This window comes from Ischnura elegans, chromosome 8, assembly GCF_921293095.1.
Source record: "Ischnura elegans chromosome 8, ioIscEleg1.1, whole genome shotgun sequence".
NCBI lineage: Eukaryota > Metazoa > Arthropoda > Insecta > Odonata > Coenagrionidae > Ischnura > Ischnura elegans.
The window spans coordinates 57,369,198-57,391,257 of record NC_060253.1 but is presented as its reverse complement, the minus strand read 5'-3'; the positions used below and the strand labels follow the sequence as shown (position 1 = coordinate 57,391,257).

The 22,060-nt window shown below is 36.6% G+C and overlaps 1 protein-coding gene across 3 annotated transcripts in view; it reads left to right on the top strand.

The window, feature by feature from the left end:
* Nucleotides 1-22,060, top strand: part of LOC124163884 — a 65,453-nt gene that overhangs the window by 4,453 nt on the left and 38,940 nt on the right. For 2 of the 3 annotated variants that reach the window (XM_046540992.1, XM_046540991.1), the window contains exons 3-7: nt 1,927-2,121; nt 5,034-5,117; nt 6,041-6,235; nt 15,662-15,859; nt 16,073-16,261. In XM_046540992.1, coding sequence (XP_046396948.1) covers nt 1,927-2,121; nt 5,034-5,117; nt 6,041-6,235; nt 15,662-15,859; nt 16,073-16,261 — 861 coding nt within the window. The remainder of the gene's footprint in view (nt 1-1,926; nt 2,122-5,033; nt 5,118-6,040; nt 6,236-15,661; nt 15,860-16,072; nt 16,262-22,060) is intronic. The other variant, XM_046540993.1, reaches the window with a different exon arrangement.

The window sequence follows — 22,060 nt, the reverse complement described above, 5'->3', positions numbered from 1 at the left end:
TAAAAAAAGTTATATGTACTATGATTCACAACCATCATGTCACGTAGTCATCTAGGAGAAATCATGACTAATGATTAAAGTATAATTTTTGTGAAATTATTATTCTATTAATCCTCCGTAGCTTCTTTATGGAACAATTCCTCCAAATAACAGCTGGTATTGGTAATTTACATATTTTGGAAGAAAGTAGATATTGACCAGGAATTTGAAATCAACCTCATAACGTAATCTCCACTTTTGTTTGATCTCAGCTCGAAGCATAATACATTTTGGTCACTTTGTCCTTACTCATTATCCCTAAACCCTAATGTAAACCTTAAAGTAGGCATGATTGCTAAAGTTACAAAATATTGCCGGTATTATTATATCAATTAAGATTCATGAAAATTTTTATCATTGTGAATTATTATTATTATTTGTTTTTACTTTTCCTTTAAAATTCAGAGGTAGTATTTACTTTAAGATTTGTAGAAGCAATACCAAAAGAAATTTGTGTTGCAATAATATTCCCGCAAATATCTTTGATTAGTCCTCAGGTCATTTTCTACCGTAAAACATTCGTTCAATCTATTTTATATTGATTAGGTGACATAATACTGTGCCACTCCAGATTGATTTCTTGGGTAATAAGCATCCCACAACACATAATTGCCTTTTTCTCTACTTTAGGAATAATGAACTTGATCAGGTAATTTTTTTCTGGTCTATGTCCATGGCATAATACCTATAGCTTCAGTTTCATTCCAGTTTCATATCTGAAATCGGTAATCTGAATTTTAATATTGAATCTTGATTATAACTGTGGATAAAAAGTTGGTGCTAAGGAAAATATACCGCATGTATCCACATTATAGGCTTCCTTTTTGGTTTAATGAGAATCCGAAACCCTGCTGGTGTGTTTTCTTTTGTATTTTTCTTTGTGCCTCATCACATTTACATCATTTTATTAAATATTCTATTTCCTGAGATGGAATGTACCGGTATTCAAACAGGTATTTTTGAAATTCAAAGTTCGACATATGTCAAAATGTAGCCCAAGGTACCAAATGATCAAAGAAAAAATTTTGTTCCTGTAGGTTGACATCCTATGGTGGTGCCGGGGCCATTTATTTGTAGAGTATGCAACCCGCAACACATTCCCTCTTTTTTTACCTTATTTCAGCGATATATGCCGTGCTTTAAATGGTTTTTTCACGTTTTTTCTGCACCAGTCATGTCTGAAATTGATGAGTTAAGCAACATAGATCGAATACTCACATTTTTTATACAATCACCGGTATTAAAATGCAAAGAAACGTAAAAAACTTTTAAAATTTCTTAATTAATGGCGTATATTTTAATTTGGTGTACTCGTATGGGCATGATCGCACTAATATGACCCTACCGTTTATATAGAACAACACTTTTCCCCTCTCCCATCCTAAGGTAAGGATCTCCTCATCTCCGTATAAAATAATATAAAATATATGCCATTAATTAAGAAATTTTTAGTTTTTTTTTCTTTGCATCTTAATATTTCAACATTTTCATTCTCGACAACTTCAGACATGACTGGTGGAGAATCGGCTGAAAAAAAACATTTAAACAAAATTTTTTCTCTGTTCATTTGGTACCTCAGGCTACATTTTGACATATGTCAAACTTTGAATTTCGAAAAAAGTTGTTTGATGACCGCCCATAATGTACGGCCTAAACTTTGCATCATCAAAGTACCTAATATTCAAGTATTTTGGCTAATTTTAATGGCTTGTAACAATCTGTGATGTAATATTTTTAGAGTGTATTATGTTTTATTAATAATACTGAAATGTCACAAACATAGTTATGAAAGGATTTTCTTTGAACAGACAGTGATAATTTTTAGAAGCATCACTGTGAGTGCTAACTCCTCACCATTTACATCATTTTATTGAACTATCTTTTCAGATCACAGCATAACAGAAAAGTTAAATGACCCAATGGAAGTGCAAGCAGTCTTTACAGCAACCAACCAATCTGTGACATTCACCAGAGAAAATATGACATTATTTCCAATATTTGCTTCTGGAAGTTCATGCTTTACATTGTATGGAACAAAAAATGAAGATGAAAAATTTACCCAATACTTGGGAGAGAAAAGTGGTAAGTCATAGACATCCCATTGAGTAAACAGTAGCATGTGGAGTAGGGTGGATCAGAAAAATCAATTTTTCAAATCCATCTGGCCCAATTAATAAAAGTTGTGGGACTGATACAAATTAAGGCCTAAAAAATTTGTGACCTCTAGGTGAACCCCTGACCCTCGCTCAAATTTCATTTATGGGGGGACGGTCAAAAATTGAAAAATTTAATATTTTATGGTCATTCCCTATTGATTTTTTCAAGTAACTGTCCTTTGCTTTAAAAATTTCATGAATTTTGATGTATCTGCCTCCGTTAAGCCACAAAATTCTAAATTTGAGTGTGCATCCGCATAGAAAATATTCCAACCCCCACGCACCACAGTGGAAAGAAGAGTGGCGCTTGCGTCCCCTCCCCACTCGCCTCTCCCCCTACTATGTCCAGAATACAGCAAAATTCATCCTGTGTGTGTACCTGGGAGGGCAATCATCTTTGATAAAATAAATAGGCAGATGGTAGAAGGTAAAAACGAATGCGTAGTGAGGTGACTTGTGCCTTTTTTTGGCTTCTTGTCGGCACTAAACAAATCGATGTTACCAACTTTTAGAGATGAGATTAAATATTTTTGTATTGTTCGCGATATTTTTAGATCTGAGAATGCAGGCGAGGAGCCTACTGTCTATGAAGTGGCTGCTCGCGTGGCTAGAAAGGTGTGCGAACTTTAGAGCGCTTCTCTTTCGATAATGTTGGAGAGAATTGTGACTAAATGACTTTTGCAGTACCTAAGAAGCACTAAAGGCCGTATTCTTAGTCGACCCTACATATCCGTCCCTACATAACAAAAGGCCCCTACATGCGTTTTTCAGTCGACCCTACATAAGTGGTGGGGGGTGATTCCGTCGTTAAGGTCTCTGAAATGACGTAGATGATGGCGCAGCGCCAATTTACCACTCTTGTGGCGTAATGGGAACTAACTATGAAACTAAGAAAAGACGTCCGATAATTTTCGGGCGTATTGCTTGCGTGAGGTCATCTCCCTTAATATCCATTGTAACGTAGATTCTTTAATCGAAGTGATCAGCAGACGATATTTGCCCGCCATTTTTTTGTAGGGTTGGTTCGGGTACCCTAAATCAAGTAGGGCCCATTTAGTTCCAAAAACGGCCATATGTAGAGCTTGATTTGGCATATGTAGGGCGAGATCGGTTTATGTAGGGGCTGATGACGTATCCAGGGTCGGTTGACCCTACAGGGTTGACTAAGAATACGGCCCTAAAACACACGGAAAAATATGAATACATAGGTCAAAGGAATGGTTGTTAACTACCATAGGTTTTAGAGATTCAGTATTAATTTTATCCATCGAATAGAACTTTTGAGGCAATTAGAAATCGTTTATCATCTCATTAGATGGATATGGTTTGGCTCTTGTTGTTGTCCTGGCTTGTTGCAAGTAAATCACTTTTCTACTGATCAAATTGTCTCAGACTTAAATTTGGGTTAAGTCTTTGAATGTCTGTGGTAACAAAAAATCCTTCCCTACTGAGTTTTTCCGGTTGGCAGAGCTTAAGGTGCCTCTTATGTTCTTTGATCCTGGCATTAATGATTTTCCCCATTTCCCCAACGTACGTACACCTGCCCACACTCATGTTAATCAATCACATTAGACCTTCCAACCGATGAAGACTATATAAGCTGGCAAACTTCATCCACTCACTATTAGCCCTGAGGATGGAACTTGACTCGTGTTCCAAAACGTCGGAAGAATGGAGAGAGACCGCCCGGCTGGAAACCCAAATAGCCTTTTTAGAGTATATTCACCGGGAAAGCATCAGATCTTAAGTTCTTCCTTTATAATAGTTTAACCAATGAGAGGAAGAAAGTCTTAAATGGCTAAATAGAAGTAAAGGAAACTGAGCAGGAGATTAACTTCCTTGACTTTCCATCCATCACTTTGGAACATCAACACTCATGCAAAATAATGTTGCCTATCTAATCACATAAAGTTTATCACTGGCTCCACCAGGATGCATACTTAACCCTCGAGCGGGCACGCCGGTGTATAAAGTATGTACGCCAATCTTCGGAAACCAAGGATTTCAACATTGTACATACATTCTAGAATGGCCTCCTGTTTTCCTACAATGTACTTTGACTGCCCATAGTCCAAGTTTTTTTTATTTTATTGTAGCTAATTTATTTTTAAATCGGCAAGAGGAACCGACACCCTTGGAGTACAAAGTACACTGTGCGACCTGCCATGTACCCTGTGCTTTGCTTTTTTTGAATGGCCTCATGTATTCTTACAATGCCATTTTGACTACCCATAGCATGAGTTTTTAAAGCACTAAGCTGTATTGTAGCAATTGTTTTTTAGATCGGCGAGAGGAACCCTACACCGGTGGCGTATGAATTATGCCGTGCGGTCGGCCGTGTACCAGCTGTACCACCGGTGTACCTTTATATCTATTTCACCTATAAATGTACACGCTTGAACTAATTTCTACAAATAAAGATAAATTTTAACATAAATCGAGTTTTATCATATAGATGCATATATCGTGGACAAAATATGCCTCGCACCCGGTCGTGTAAAAATATCAGGCACGCCTGCTCAAGGGTTAAAAGTATAAGTTTACTTAAGGGAATAAGTGTGAAGAAACGAGACCTTATACTATTCTCCTTTATGCCTTTCTTCTTCCCCTGCCAAAGTGAGGAGTTTTTGCTCTTTGCACAAATTACAGTTAAAACCCAGTTCCATGGCATGACTCTCATATGGAAGACACATCGGTTACTGAATACATGAACGATTTGGAAGTTTCACAAAAAGGCCTTGTGTGAAGGGAGTCTTTGTATGTTCATATGGGGCTTAATATTTGTTATATCATTATTTTTAACCCTAAACTAATTATATTTACTTCCTATTGTTTAAGAGTGGACCAGGTCTACAGATCTTTCACATCAAGGACTCCCATTTAGTATGGACCATTGGAATCCTAACACCTTAAAAAGTAACAGTAAGTGTTTTTTCATTTCATTTATTTACGGGATAACCCATTAACAATAGTCTTACAAATAATTTCACAGATAATAGATAATAAAAAATAATGAACACACATACAATAAACCAATAAAAATAAATTTTAAAAAATCTAAACAGAATTGCACAGTCTGGATCAGGGGTCCCATTAACTCATGTCCCACAGAATGCATATGGGCCCCAAAGCATTTTATATAGCCTACATATAGTTATTAATTTTAAGAAATTTTTATGGGTACAAAATGAGAGCCCATATTGAGAGTTTTCTTTCTTACTTTATTTCACTGACAATTACTCTAAGAAAATACCTTGGTAAATCCTAGTATTTATGTATGTGCAAAATTTGTTTATCTAGTTTGAAAATGTGGCTTGCAGGTATATTTGAGCCAATTAGATCAGATGACCTTCAAGCCTTTACAGGTTGCCAAACCATACTATAAATCCAGAATCCAAAATAGCAGAGTAAAATTGAAACCATTTTCATTTCTACAAACTGCAGGAACCATATCAGGATTAATATACTTGCTCACTATAAAGGGGAAATTATGCATATATGTGCATATATATTGGTTTACATTGCTTTTCTTTACTACTGAATTTATCTTCTTTGTCAACATTTTTAGGTACCTACATACATATTGCCAGTTACAGTCCAATCGCAGAAAAAAAAATATTAGGCTCAGTTACAGTTACCAAAAGACAAATATAATTTATTTTAAATAGTAATGTCTTCCCAAAAAAGTAATTAATCATGATTAGATTCATTACAAATTACTTGACTATAAGCTCATATGACTTTAAGTATATACAAGAAAAACAAGTGAATTAACCACATAAAATATTATACTAATCATTTGGTTTTGAAAATATTTAGTTGTTGGACTTTTCTTCCCTTATTAGTGGATGCATTGAAGGATGTTGGATACAATATTAAGGTGCTTTTGAATCAAAAGGATCATGACCAATGGAACATTTTTAAATCTTCATCATCTTGTAGTAATAACAATTCTAGTTCAAAGGAAATAGTGCTCAAGGTGAAGTTTGATCGGAAAGCAGTGATCTATGTTACTAGACTGGAATTATTATGGGACTTTGGTGAGTGTTATTCTTTTATTCTGTCTCTGCTGCTAACCTCCTTGACTAACTTATTGTAAAGAAGCCTATCGGTACTTATAAGTTGAACAACCCTCAGTGGTTAGGCAAAAGTGGGTTTGGTCAGAGTAAATACATGTTTTACTATTAGGGAATACAGTGAGTCCTCGTTCTACGTCACCCCGTTTAACGTCATTTCGCGATAGCGTCACGAAAATTTTGAGACCGTCATTCGTTTATCGCACCTACGCTTCGCGATAACGTCAAGTCTTTTAAATTTCGCGCGAAAAAAAGGCGAAGACGCGGGCGTTGCAGGTTGTTCGTTTTGTGGACGGCAATACAGTCAGTCTGAGCAAAGTGTAAAACGGTGTGTTTATTCTTAATTGCGACGACGGTTTTAGCAAAAAATTTCTGCAAAATGAATTCTTGCGTAGGTGCGCAAGGTTTTACTTGACATAATGGTTTTCAGGAACCTAAAAAGTGATTTCAAGGCATTTTTCCGTGTAGAACTCAGAATTTTTGTCGTTAATTTTTTTTTGCCGAGTTCACAATAATTTTGGTTCCTGTAACTGCGACGATTTTTCAGCGATTATGATGCCCAGGCGACGCTCACTCGGGCAACCACCATAGCGAAGCTGAAAAGCAAATGCTGGAAGATACAAAAATGGAGAAGGATTTACGTCACTGCAGCTATTGTCGTCGATGAAGACAGGAACTCGTATTTATGCGATAGTTTGGCATTCCCACCGTAAAAAATGCCCCAGATATGATACGCTAACATTTTTTTCGCGTAGGAATTGTGAGATCTAGGAGCCGATATTCACTTTTTACATTGTTTCTTATGGGATATTATGCTTCGATTAACGTCATTTCGTTTATCGTCACATTTTTCGGGAACGGTAAGTGACGTTAAACGAGGACTCACTGTACTCTCTTAATCGTATGGCCCTCGGTTGAACTCCTTACCTAATTGTACGATGCAAAAAGCCCTAACATTTCCAGTCAATTTACACGTGAATTGATCTTAGTTGTACGATGCTACTTATATGCTGAAATACATATCAGAAGTACCATGGAAAAGGTCAACCCTAAAAACACCGGATATTTGTAGGGAAATCAAAGAAAAGGCATTGGGAGTGAATATCTATGGAGAAAAAATAAGCATGCTAAGATTTGCCGATGACATAGCCGTTATAGCAGAAACAGATAAGGATTTGAAAAATATTCTGGTTAATATGGGTAGGGTAATGAGTAGATATCAACGGAAAATAAGCACGAAGAAAACCAAGATCTTAGTATGCAGCAGAAGAGAAGAAGTCAAGACCAACATTAAAATAGGGAGGCAAAAACTGATAGAGGTGGATGAATTCTGTTATTTGGGAAACAAGATAACTAGTGACGGGAGAAGCAAGAAAGAAATTATCAGCAGAATAGCCCAGGTGAAGAGAGCATTCCACCAAAAGAGAGACCTGCTTACAGCGGGAAACTTAAATATGGAAGTAAAGAAACAATTTATAAGAACCTACATCTGGAGTATGCTCCTATACGGAAGTGAGGCATGGACAATGACCGCAGCGGAGAAAGCAAGGATAGAGGCCTTTGAAATGTGGTGCTACAGAAGAATGATGAAAATCAAATGGATCGATCGAGTTAGTAACGAGGAAGTCCTAAGAAGGGTAGGAGAGAAGAGAAGCCTCATGAAAACCTTAATAAGAAGACGGAACAACCTTATAGGCCACATCTTGAGACATGATGGCCTGATGAAGACAATCGTCGAAGGACAAGTGGAAGACAAGAATGGAAAAGGAAGACCTCGAACAAAATATATGGAACAAGTAAAGAGAGAAGTGAAAGAAGAAATACGTAGGTGTGAAAAGATTAGCTGATAGGAGAACTGAGTGGAGAGCTGTGTCAAACCAATCCTAGGATTGTTGACCAGTGATGATGATGATTTGTAGGGTATCTATTATATGTCCACTATATCCTACCTAGGTCCGTTTGCAATCAGGAAATCTATCGGATGTCCCACGGATATCCAAAGCCAGATGATCCCAAAATCATCCAAATGGGACGGGAATAATTTAATTTTATTATGTCTTCGCCCTTATACTTTAATTAAATCCAATAATTTAAGTTTTACATATTCAGGGTTGGTAGTATACATTTATGTTACCAAAAAGTGCAAGATTACATTAATATTCAGTATTTATGTGAATGAAGGAGGCAAACTATATTTTCTTTATTTAAATTGTAGTTTTTAGAAAAATTATTTATGAGTATCGTTGAAGATTGTGATAAAAAATATTATTTCGGTAACCCGTGGACAAAGTCTTCGTGCAACTACACAAGCTTCGACAGTTAGTCCGGAGAAAAAATCAGGATCCACTATCTACTTCGAGTTTTATTCTCAACCATTTTTAAGAGACACACAACAAAGTAAAACAACAAACCCTTGACTACAAAAAAGTGCATAAGATAATTTTTTCTGTTGATAAAAAAACGGCATTGTCCGCGAATTTACGAAATATACATTTCATAGAAATCTTAACAGATTGTACAATAAGTAGTGTCATAGAATACTAATAGTGTTTCTTTTAGTAAATTTTTGTTTTTATTCTGTTATTTATTTTTTAACCTCAGAAGTCTAGAAAAGGGATAACATCTTTTGTTATTTGAGTTTTTTATGGAATTATGGAAAATAGGACTGAAGCAAGACTTCTCTCTACCATACGACTTTCTTATCTTTACATCTGGAGTGTGGTGCAACTGAGGTTCCTCTGTATGAGAGCATGGTTTGGTGACTGTCTGAAGATATTTGATTATTTACGGTGAGAGTAACAGTACTGAGAAAAAGTATAAACTGAGCCAAACTGCAGCTACTTCATAAAAAATAATTAATTATGAGTACAAATTACTGATTTTAAACAGTAATCAGTAGAATTACTTCTTATATGATTGTCCACTCTATAAACCACATAGCAACTGCCTAATATTGCCGTGAAAATGTGGAATAATAGAGTCATAGAAATTGCTAAAGTTTCAATTTCACTTGCAGCACATACAATTACAACTGCTGTAACAACACAAGGGATGTCATATTTTTTACCCATCTTAATTAGGCTAGAAGGTATAAGTTAAATACCCATTCATCGGTCGCAAGTCCATCAGGAACTAAGAGGCCTTAGTTTTCAGCATGAGTCATTCATCTGAACCCTAGGTCAAAAACAAGTGGCAGGCAGGGGAGTTTCTCCCTAAGTGACGTATTTTTAATATGCTTCTGTTTGCATTTCTTACTTGTTAGCATAGAAATATTTCTAGAATGTGACAGACATGAAGTATCATCAGCATATAACACAACATCCTGTTGAGGAAACAGGTTTGGTAGGTCATTAACAAAAATAATAAACAGGAGGGGGCCAAGTATGGAACCTTGGGGGACCCCAGTATTAATATCTAAAGGAGAAGAGAATGAGATATCATTACTATACTGTGACCGGCACGTATATTTCACAATTTGTTTTCTACCAGTTAAATATGATCTTATCCAGTCCAAGGTTTTTCCTCTCATTCCAATGTTGGCCAGCTTAAGTAAGAGAATATCATGATTGACTCTATCAAAAGCTTTTGACAAGTCATAAAACACTCCAAGTGAATGTAAATTTTTGTCTCGGGCATTATAGATGGAATTTAACAATTGATATGCGGCAGTAATTGTCGATCTTGCTTTTCTGAAGCCATGCTGTGAATCATGTAAGATATCTTTTGATTCAAGATAAGAAATGATACGGGAATAGAACACTGTTTCGAAAATTTTGGAAAAAGCAGTAAGGACAGAAATTGGTCTATAATTGTTGGGGTCTGAAGATGAGCCTTTTTTTGGGATAGGAGATACTATGGCTAGTTTCATGCGAGAGGGAAATTCACCACTTAGGAAAGAGGTGTTAATAATATCAACTAGTGGACTTGCTATATAATGGATTACAGTTTTAATGATCGGCATAGGGATGTCATCAATTCCAGAGGACCAATTGTTGGGGAAGGAGTTAACAAGCTTAATGACTTCATGTGCATCAGTGGGCTGTAAGTACATTGAGCAGGGAAAAGGGGTGCGAGATGTAAAGGCCGCAGAATTTATGGTGGGGCTTCGAGGAGAATTACAGAAGAGTTCATTAAAACAATTAGCAATAACATCGGGATCAGATGTGGACTGATGATTGAAATTGATAGTTGTGTTGTTGACACAATGTGAGGTAGACTTAGTATTATTCTTAATAACTTCCCAAGTTGCTTTGGTACGATTTTTTGAAGTAGAAATGTAATTTTCATTGATTACCCTTTTGTGCTCAACCACCTTGAGTTTAAATCTTTTTAGAGCCATATTATATGATTCCATCTGGTCTGGATCGGTTGATTTACAGTGGTAGTAAATATCTCGCAGCGATTTACTTTCAGCCATTATTTCCTTAGAGTAGAAATTAGAGTTAAAAGGTCCATTACATTGTTTGAATTCCAAGAGATTAAACTTTTCATTTGCATCAGATGCTGTATAAATATCCATCCAAGATTCATCAGATATTAGTTGCAAGAAAGTGTGTCTGTAAGCAATGTTGAAGATTCTTTTGCTAACAAATTTAGGCTTATTTTTGAGAACAATAGACGGAAAATTGACCAAGCAAGTTAATGCCATATGATCAGAAAACCCAATATTAAAAGTTGTAGTTGACAAGCAAGAGGGCAGTAGAGTAGTTGCAAGAACATCAATTAGGGTAGCAGATTGAGTAGTAACTCTAGTGGGATCATTATTCAGCACAGAAAGCCCAAAGCTTTGAAATAGATTTGTCAAATCACATTTATCATGGGAGACACTTAATAGATCAACATTGACATCACCATATAATAAGATACCCTGTATATTGAGAGTAGATGCCAGCGTAAGAGCATCATTAAGGGCTTCAAAAAATTCAAATACACAGCTACTAGGTGATCGATACACACCAAGGATAACATATTTGTAGTTACCGATTTTCAGAATGGCACCACAGCATTCAAACGTTTTATCAGTACTATGAATTTGATTCAGACTGGTAACACTTAAGTTAGGTCTTGCATATATAGAAACACCACCACCTTTACACTGAGTGCAACAGTAGTAGGATATTAGATTGACATATTGAAGTGTAAGAACAGAGATTTCATTCTCTCTTAGCCAATGTTCGACAATAATCACAATATCGGATTCAAGTTCTTGAATAGCACATTCAATTTGATAAGTTTTGTTCCGCATTGATTGCGCATTAAAATAGAGAACATTAAGAGATTTGTAGTCACAACGATTTTTTGTCATTTTTGTTCGCCTTCAATCGCGTGTTTGGGCCTTCTTCAATTCTCAGAATAAAATGAGGAATTCAATTGGAAGTCTGCAATTTACGTGCAAGCAACAATCATCCATATAGCTAATTCATATAAACAAAGCATGGGTTGACAGCGAACCAATGCTGCAACCAAAAATTCTCAGAATTCTCAGAAACCAACCAAAAATTCTCAGAATAAAATGAGGAATTCAATTGGAAGTCTGCAATTTACATGCAAGCAACAATCATCCATATAGCTAATTCATATAAACAAAGCATGGGTTGACAGCGAACCAATGCTGCTGGTATGAACCACGAAAGGAGGGAGACCAACTACCCTCAGAGTCTAAGATAATGCAAAATGCCCACTAGGAAGGATCAGAAAAGGTTGGTGTTGAGAGTGTTTGATTATCTGCAAGACCTTTCTTAACAGATGTCCAACATAAATGCTCCATACAGAGAGGACCAAAGAACTCCACCATTTTGGAAGGGTTATGTAAGTTAAAAATGAGCCTTGAGAATATTCATAAGAGTACTTTTTTTTGATAAAACCACTTATTACATCTGCAAAACATTACATCCTCTAAAGCAGCTGCTGTAAAGTCAATACCTATGCAGATGGCTGAAAAGGCATCAACCAAACTTAGTTCTCTTATTGTAGAAGACCTAGGTGGAAAAATAGGTATTTGAAAAGATCTCAGTTTTTGATCCCCAAGAAGTTCCGTGTACAGACATAAAGACAAAAAATTCATGGCTTGGAATCAATGGAGACAGAGAAGTTGATGTTGGGGTTGGGAGAATTACAGAAATTACTACAAATGCAAAATTCCTGGGGTTCAGTGGATATAATTAAAGCAATCCCGGAGGTAAAATATCTGAGACACTGTTTGCGTCTAAGTGCCTTTAAGCAATTTGGATCCCCTCTGCAAACATGGACTGAGAAAGATTTCTTTCCTACTATAGCACTGTGTTAACAGATAAGAGAACAAATGTAAAAGATGACAACTTGATCTCAATAGCAATATTTCATTTGAAATTACAGACATTTAAAAGTAATTTATCTCTATGTAAGCTAGATGTATGTTTATGTGAAGGATAAAATATGTAAAATGGGTGAATTCAGTCAATACTCCATGTATATTATTGCTTAAATTATTCCCGGTCAATAATATCCTAATTTTAGGGCTATGGGTGGGCCACTGGAAGGATGGCTCTCAATCAACATTAATTATTTTGCCGTTAAAATAACACCGATTTCAGGGCAAAATAACATCGCTTTTGTAGAAAAATAACACCACTTCTCAGAATGGATAGTGGTTCCATTGAATGGGCCTTAGTTTAGCTGTAATTAATTAATTTTCATGAGGTATGTACATTAAACATGACGTAAATATTATTAAAATAGCTGCGGAATTTCCTTAAGGTGTGGTGTAGTGGTTAGCTTTGTCAACTCTCATTGTGCAGACTAGGGTTCAATGCTCTGATTCGGCAATATATTTTTTAGTCTTCAACTTGATGGTTTTTTCCCCACTTTTAATTTAATTTCAATTGCAGTAAGCCTAGCAGATTCCAAGAAGCGTTAGGCATACTGAATACCATAAAAGCTATGGCATTGAAAAAGACATAGAAAGGTACGTGGTCTCCCCGAGTCAGAATGTTTTGCCAAAAAAAATTGATGAGGGTTGGATGCTTGCTTCATTGTCAATGTCTTCAACATTCCTCAGAGAATATCATTTAGACCTGATGTATGGGGTAAGGAAATAATGCCGTGAATAAAGAGAACACTTGAGGTTTGGCAAAACTGCTAGCAGCTTCACAATGTTAACACAATGGAGGTCTGAGAGTGACTGAATAACCAAAGCTCTAGGTCATGCCTGTTGTCCTATGATTGGCAGAGGGAAAGTCACTTGTCGAGAAACTTTACCTCTTCTCATCGCCACTTGCATTAGTCATACTCACTTAGACCTAAAGATTAATGTCCGTATTCTTAGTCGACCCTGTAGGGCCAACCGACCCTGGATACGTCATCAGCCCCTACATAAACCGATCTCGCCCTACATACGCCACATCAAGCCCTGCATATGGCCGTTTTTGGAACTAAACGGGCCCTATTTAATGTAGGGTACCCGAACCAGCCCTATACCCTACAAAAATGTGGCGGCCCAAATTTCGTCTGCTGATCACTTCGATTAAAGAATCTACGTTACAATGAATATTGAGGGAGACGGGCTCACACGAACCATTTTAAAATGTACAGAAACACAGCAGAAAAGCAATAATACATACTACCACTTTATACCCATCATGTGAAGTAAATTACAAAATTGGCTGAAGAGTAATAAGTACAACATAGTGTATACATCACCTTGTTTCTGCGGATATGTATTAATATTTTTCACATTTGGCTCTTGGTACGCTTTTGAGGAATCAATATCATTTACGTTCAACCATAGAAAATGTATTTTCATACAGCTATTTGCCACATAATAAACTTAACTACAGAAAGGAAAATCGAATAACGAACCTTGATGATGCAATGTAAGTTCTCACGTCAATGATCATATTTGCCCCGCACTTAACAACATCTTGTACAGACTGCTTTTGAAATAATTTAAAGACAATATAATTCTTTTTTTGGCTCGAGATGAGAGTTTTTGTAGCGGTAATTAATGTACCGCCACGTCCTGACGGATGACACTGATTGTTTATTTACCTTGAGCCGTTGCCCTAACAACACGCCCAAAAATTATCGGACGTCTTTTCTTAGTTTCATTGTTAGGTCTCATTAAACAGCCAGAGTGGAAAATGAGGGCTGTGCCATCATCCACATCATTTCAGAGAACTTGAAGATGGAATTACCCCCCACCACTTATGTAGGGTCACCTGAGAGTCGCATGTAGGGGCCTCTTGTTATGTAGGGACGGATACGTAGGGTTGACTAAGAATTCGGGCCTGAGTGAACAGAGTCTAGAGACATTCTATTATTGAGGCCCTTGGAGTACAGTGCCACTGGAATGTGGCACTTGCATGATCCACCGTCATGGTTGGCACTGCTGATTTCTGATGAATCTGTTTCCACTGGTCAGACTGAGGCCAGCAACAGATGTAGCCACGTGTGAGGTACCACCTGGGTGGGATCCAATGCCTTTTTTTCAACTCTAGTGGTCAAAATCTACTCTGAAATGACGTGAACTAGTGGGGTTGTATAATTCATGGAATACATACATGCATAGTATACGAAGCAGCATGCCCACTGCTTTTCTCCTATAATGACTAGTGAGCTGAGTTGCAGATAGTTGGCCATTTCATGTATGTATCATCATCCCCATTGGCAAATGAGTGATCTACCATTGGGTAGCTCCAAATTTTCTGTAGCACCACATAAGTAACCATATTTTGAATGGACGTAGCGAGTTATAAAACTAACCTCTTATTTTTCTAAATAGCATCAACTGCAAAATGGAGAAAAAATAGAAAATCTGCTGCAATTCAGGGTAGAAGTTGGGGGTGATTAGTGATTACTCAGTGCAGCTGGATGAACCCAATTACTTGAAAATGTGATATTGAGTATGTTCTCATGATTTATTAGTACATATTCTCAAATCATTGCAATGGCGTAACCACAGGAGGGGTTTTCTGGGTTACAACCAGGTCGGAAATTGGGATATAATAATGTGAAAGAAAAATATGTACCCTCATTATGTAGGTCACTGGAATTTATCTCATTCATGAATGGAGCATAAGTGCCCCAACATACATGTTTTATCATTGCTTTGGTTTCATCGTTGGAACAAAAGAGATTATGCTCAGCATGAGGACATGTTAGAACTCGTTTATATGAAAGCCACTATTCACGTTTCTGCCTTTTAGTATTCTATAGGTCTTCTCCAGCTTTTGGATGCTTTGAACTCAGAAAAACAGCTGATAATGAGAGATACAAAATGAAATATTGCAAAGCAATAAATGGGAGCATGGATGAAAACCCGTGATTGTGTATAGCCAGGCATTCTCTTTTAGTTATTTAAAAGGTTTCCATCCCTTGCTCTATACAAGAATAATATTCTTTTCAATTTTTCAGAGATTAGCAGCATGACTATCAATGGGAAAGGTATAAAAAGTAGTATTTTTCAACTTCAATGGGACAGAAGTTCACTTCCACAAGTAATTGTTCCATTTGAGGAAGGAAGAAATATTTCAACTTTTGAAATACAAATAATCTCTCTAGTAAAAAGATATGAATGGCCTCTTTCTGGTATATTTCTACAAGGAGAAAATGGTATGCCTTTCATTGTAATCCTTCATTTAGCTTATTTTGAGTTAGGATTTGTTTACTTGAATTTGCTTGTTAAAACTATATATCCCAGGCTTGACTCTATGAGTAATTCAAACCCTGCCTTTTGTAAGCTATCCTTTTTGTACATTGTAATGTACTTAAATTTGTTTTTATAATTATACCTTTTTGTGAACTTTTATATATTTTTACTTTCAGATACACTGATAACTTGTACCAATGAGGAGGTGAACATCTGTCCCACTCAAAGTTATTGTGAGACCCTGGAAGCGTTTAAAAAACAAGGAAGACATTTCCCAAGGAAATATTTTGCAATTAAAGTAAATTTTACCTGCAAAATTGAACATCTGGTTCACAAAATCATTTTTGGATTTTATGACCACTTTGGTAAGTTAGTAGAGATGAGTTAAACCCAATTATGCAAAAGGTTGAAAATTATAAATTTTACAATGAGATTTACAAATAGTAGGCAAAAGTACATGTTGAAACAAGATTATGATTATGATTATCTGAAAGAAAATACTTTTTACCTCTTCCCAACTATTCATTATACAAGTTATTTCAAAAATGGAACAGTAGGAAAATCCCCTATCTAAACGAACTCAATGTCGTTAAGCTTTCAGTTAGATGAAGACTATATTAAATCATTAATAGCAGGGATTTGAGGCATTAGGCATTGTCATTTTGTTTTTCTCACTTTACGAACTTATGATGTATCCATGGGGTGACAACGTTTGGAGTCTTAGGGTGCGATTCATAGACGACACTGAAATTGCTCACTTAACAAAGTCTCTCTTTACGGTAAAGTGAGACTTTAGCTAAAGTTCGATGCAGAGTCGTTTCAAGGATCTCACTTTATAAAGTGGCACTTTAGCTCCTAAAGTCTCGATCATGCATTGAAATTTTGAGTGTTGGCAATGAACGCTGCGAAAAAGTGAAGAAAAAGATGACACACGATTTTAAATGCGTACTTGTTTACAATTGTTTCTAGCGACTGGGTTTTCGTGTTGTATTTTGCTAAGATTTTATTAAGCTGCATTTTCTCGTTTTCTCATATTATGTGCGAATGTAAATGAATACTGCATCATTGAAAGCTTTTCCCCACTACCTTTTTTGTACGTTAATGACTGAGTTAGCTGAATAAAAGCTCACTTTTAATTAGCTTCGTGCATTGCCCTTCGATGTTTCCAGCGATGTAAATATTCAAATGATGATATTTTCACGACATTTTATATGATTAACTGCAAACGGTTGTTAGGACTACATGCTAGGCGAAGTTTGATGGTGTACTTCCATTGAAGGTGGGTGAAATAGTGAAATTCTCTCGCGTTAACTTGAAACTGTACCAATTATTTGAAGATATACCGATCAGTGGTTGTCTCAGTTGGACACATATTTTGAATGAGGTATGGGTGTTTGCTGAATTCTTTTCTGCTTACCAATATTTTAATTCTTAGAATGCTGAGCTAAGGCGTTATATACTACACTAGAGAAATGGACATTCAAGAATACCCACATCATCAAAACCAATGAATGAATGGCCACACAATGAAACATTTTGAATGTGAGAATGGATTTATATCAATAAATATCTCTTTGTCTGCTTCAAATGATGCCTCGACATATGTGAATACCTAACCCGAGTATCCATTCACGAATTTTGTAGTAAAAAATGTCAATGAAGTCTGTGATGCTGTGTAAATGAAATTTCATAACAATCCTACATCCTCGAGAAAACATTGCTTTGCTGCAGATAATATGATTATGAAGGAAAGTATGTTTTAATTTTTTTGCTGCCTTTCATGACGAGATCTTATATCATCATTATAAACATTCAAATGCATAGTCGAAAAAGGAAACAGAAACTCGACTCAATATAGTTTCAAAATCACAGAAACCTGTTAAACGTGATATGGAGGCATACGGCATACATTAAGCTAAATTTGAATAAAAACGCTTAAAATGCAATGCAAGGTATAGAAGCTAGCATTTGGCTGACCAAACGACATGAAAATCAAGTCTTCGCGTACGAAGGCTATTGACGCCAATGTAAACAGAATTTTGCTATCATATTCAAGTATCTTAGGAAAATCATGGAACATAAACGCATAAATAACAGAAGTACTTAACAATTAGCTTGTGTACAAATGCAACATAAATTATGCCAATATGTCCAACCACTTACTGTGTTGTAATTATCACACGACCGATAGTTTAACTTCGAAACATAAGAAATGGGTCATCTCCATCAATACCGACACGATATATTTTCAGGGAAAAGACATATATTACGTGTCTGGTTATTTCTTCAAACATGCCACTCTGCTGCTGTGTTCTCACCAAAAAATTAGTTCCTATTCATTTCCGTAACCCAAATATCTTCATATTTCAACTTCAATAACAGCCGGTGCCGCCATATTTATTTATCCGTAAAGGACACTTTAGCCCTAAAGTGAGCTCCGGTTGGGCACTTTACGGTAAAGTGACGATTCGGCCATTTTTCTTCTAAAGTGGCGTTTATGAAACGGAAAAAGCAGACTTTAGCCCGGCTAAAGTATACTTTAGCCTAAAGTGCCGTCTATGAATCGCACCCTTAGGGGTCATGGCTTGAAATTGGATTTTGCCTCAGAAATCATTTCCTGCCAGGCTTAGCAGTGATACCATAGGTCTTGATATAAGGTAATAGGCTACATGGTGAGGAGATTCAATAAGATCCACTAGCTACACTTCAAGCTGCTAAAATGCAATGATAGATCTTATCACCAAAATAACGACCTTAATGAATGGGAAAAAGACTATCCACTCTAGAGCAATTTATTGTTTTAGAAGGTGTCATGAAGCAGTTCACAATCTGTGCACAGTCATCGATTGAAGGAGCACATTCTTGCTAAACTTTTCTTTTGTAAATAGGGTAGTTTCCTTCATCAAAGAAAACGAAAGACATTTATTGCGATTTGTACCCACCGATAGTGTATTCATAATATACAAATTATTTGGTTTTAGAAATACCGGTTTAGATGAATGGCAATGGTCAATTTTATCCTCATTTGAAAAAGGCCAGATTGGCACCCATGCGATGCCACTCCACGTGACGTCACAGGGACCTAGTTTCTATAGGAGTATATAGGAGTTTTACATCGTCTGAGATTACCAATGTATACATGAGGCCCTGTGCTCAGGGAAACGTGTCACCTATTAAAACTGCCTAAGATTAGAAAGTTTCCTTCGTTTGATAGGGTATTAACAATCCTTATTTAAGCCAAGCACTACCATCTAGGTACTCTGCCACCTGCTAGCATCCTGCATCGCAGCAGTGCTTAAAGCCTCACACCAAGGTCGTCTCCCATGACAGCAGCTGGAACCAGAATGACGTCACACAGACTTTTCCCAGTATTCATACTTAGTCTTCGCTTTTTTGCGCGATTGAAAATTTTCACCTTTCATTTAATCGCAAAAAATAGATATCATCATTTAAAAACCTAAAAGCATGACATACGTACTCCTGAAGTAATAATCTTTCGATTTAGGCAGTAAAAAAATAATAGGAAACCACCCTATTTAGAGTTAAAATGTCACACTCAAAATTAACCTATCCATGTTGAGGAATCTTTAGTTAAGTTTATTCCCCATCCTAGTGTACTGGTAATTTTGTAAAAATCACCAAGGCATGGTGAACTGATTGCACTCGATAATTTTTTCGTATTTAAACTCAGAACTGCTGAGAAGATGTTAAAGAATCATTGGCAGACTGTACAACATGCTAAATGCCAGTGTACCATATAATTTTCTCCCATTTATTTTATGCATAATTATAATATAATAAATATCTAATATGTACTAATAGTTTTACAATTGTAAACCTTGAGGCTGGAATGGACTACGTATTTCACAGATTCTGTGATTTCTTCATGAAGAGGCCATATATGTATATAGAAAAAAATTGGGGTTTAATGGTATATGCAAATACAGTGAAACCTGTTTTAAGCGGAATCTCTCGGGCCCTTCACTTATTTCCGGATAAGACAGTATTCCGCTTAACTCAGGGTCTGACAATTCAAAAAAGGCCGCGAAAGTCATATCACGTCTATTGCATGCGTTGCCTAAAAGGTTGGTTTGACTCAAATTCTACACGTAGACGAAATTATAATGAAATAATAAAAGAACAGCATCGCATTATTTTTAAATTGTTTATTTGAAGTAATCAGTCATTTTTGTTTGTCTTTCCTTTTTTTCTTCTAGAAATACAATTTTCTACGTTGCCAATGGCCCCATGTAAGATATCATACAAATCAGTATTACCTTTGGTGAGATTGCATTCTTCTAATTCTTTTAATGAGACCAACATTTCTTTATACGATTTTTTATTGTCTTCACACAATAAGGGCACTTCTTCGTCGGTGTCACAGCTTTCGTCTTCTTTATTATTGGCTGTTAAGGAACCATCTTCATCGCTCGTGAGAAGATCGTTGTCGAAATCCACAAATCTCTCAGCATTCATGTCAATGCCTATTACTTGCTGCAATTCGCTTATATCCACCATTGGCTCTAAAATAGCAAAGATCATATATATATTCCTGTAAATGCGTAAATATGCATTTACATTGGCGATATATTAGGATGTAAATTATTTTCCTTACCTTCCTCGGGGATCAGTTCTGGCAGAATTCCAGCTTTGGCGAAACATTGTTTCACAGTTGATGTTTTAATATCTTTCACTAATAAATTAATCCAATTAATGGCATCCAGCACTGATATTTTTTTGTCACCTCCGATACTGAATTCGCAGTATCTGCAGCAGCTAATAATGATCGCATCATGTACTTCCTATATTGTGCCTTCAGCGATCTAATTACTCCCTGATCCATTGGCTGACAGATGCTTGTTGTGTTTGCCGGAAACCAGGCTAGCTCCATATTCGCAAGGTGAATTTTAGGGTGACAGGTTGCATTGTCAAGGAAAAGTATGACTTTCCTATTTTTCCTTCTCATTTCGGCATTGAAACTTTTAAGCCACTCTTCCATGATCGAAGCCGTGTTCCATGCTATTTTATTATGTCTCCATTTGACCGCTAGCTTCTCAATTTCAACGTTTTTGAAGCATCGTGGTCGAGCTGATTTCCCGATGACAAGAGGCTTTAGGAGCTCCCCTGCCATATTCCCACAAATGAAAATGGTCAAACGCTCCTTTGAGTGCTTCCCACCTACAGAATAAAGAAAAGGTGTAAATACAACATCATTATTTGAAATTTTACCCTAATTTCTAGAAATAGAACTCGGAAATGCATACAAACCCTTGCAGTTTTCTCCTTTTACGCACAATGTTTTAGACGGCAGAGCCCTAAAATACATTCCGGTTTCATCCCCGTTGAAGATATCACATGGTTGATAGTCTCTAATTTTTACTTGAACCATACATTTCCACTCCTCTACGGTTTCCATGTCAACGTCATTGGACGCGCCAACAACACTGCTCCAAACAACATTGTGTCTTGCTCTGAAGCTCTCAAGCCATCCATTGGAGGCCTTAAAATCCAATTTTCTTAAAGAAACTGCAAATTCCTTGGCCTTTTCTTGGACCATTGGACCTGGCAATGGAATATTCCTCGATCTTGCTCGCACAAACCATTCCCAAACTAATTCGTTTATTTCTTCATATTCGCAGATAGGTGTTTTCCTCTTTGAATGTAAACTAAGGCCTAAAATAATCGACGGTAACAACAATTATTTTATAGTGTGTCGTTTTGCAAACTATTGTGGCATGGGAAAAGAAGAAATATGTTTCTTAGAACCTACCTCTTTCAAAGTCTTTCTTGATTTCGTTCTTCTTAATTGCTTCATAAACTTGAGTGTTTCCACACTTAAACTTCTCTTGTATCTGCTTCACGGAGAGCTTTTCTCGTTCAAAGCACTCGATCAAGTCCAGTTTATTTTTCAGCGTTAGTACGTTTCGTGGCATGGCGGATATCAGTCAGCAGTTCCCTTTATTCTTAGCATTCCGCGTTGTATTCTTACCTTGTCGGCAGCACGAAGGAGAATGATTTCTTATTATTCGGTTGCGAGCAAGGATGCACAAAATGCTTGCGTATGTAGAGAGAGGGTTCTACAAGTTGGAGGGGAGGTAAGTGTGCAGGCATGGGTTGGCGGAATGGTTAAGAAAGGAGGTGGCGGGAGGGAAGAGGGGTGGAGT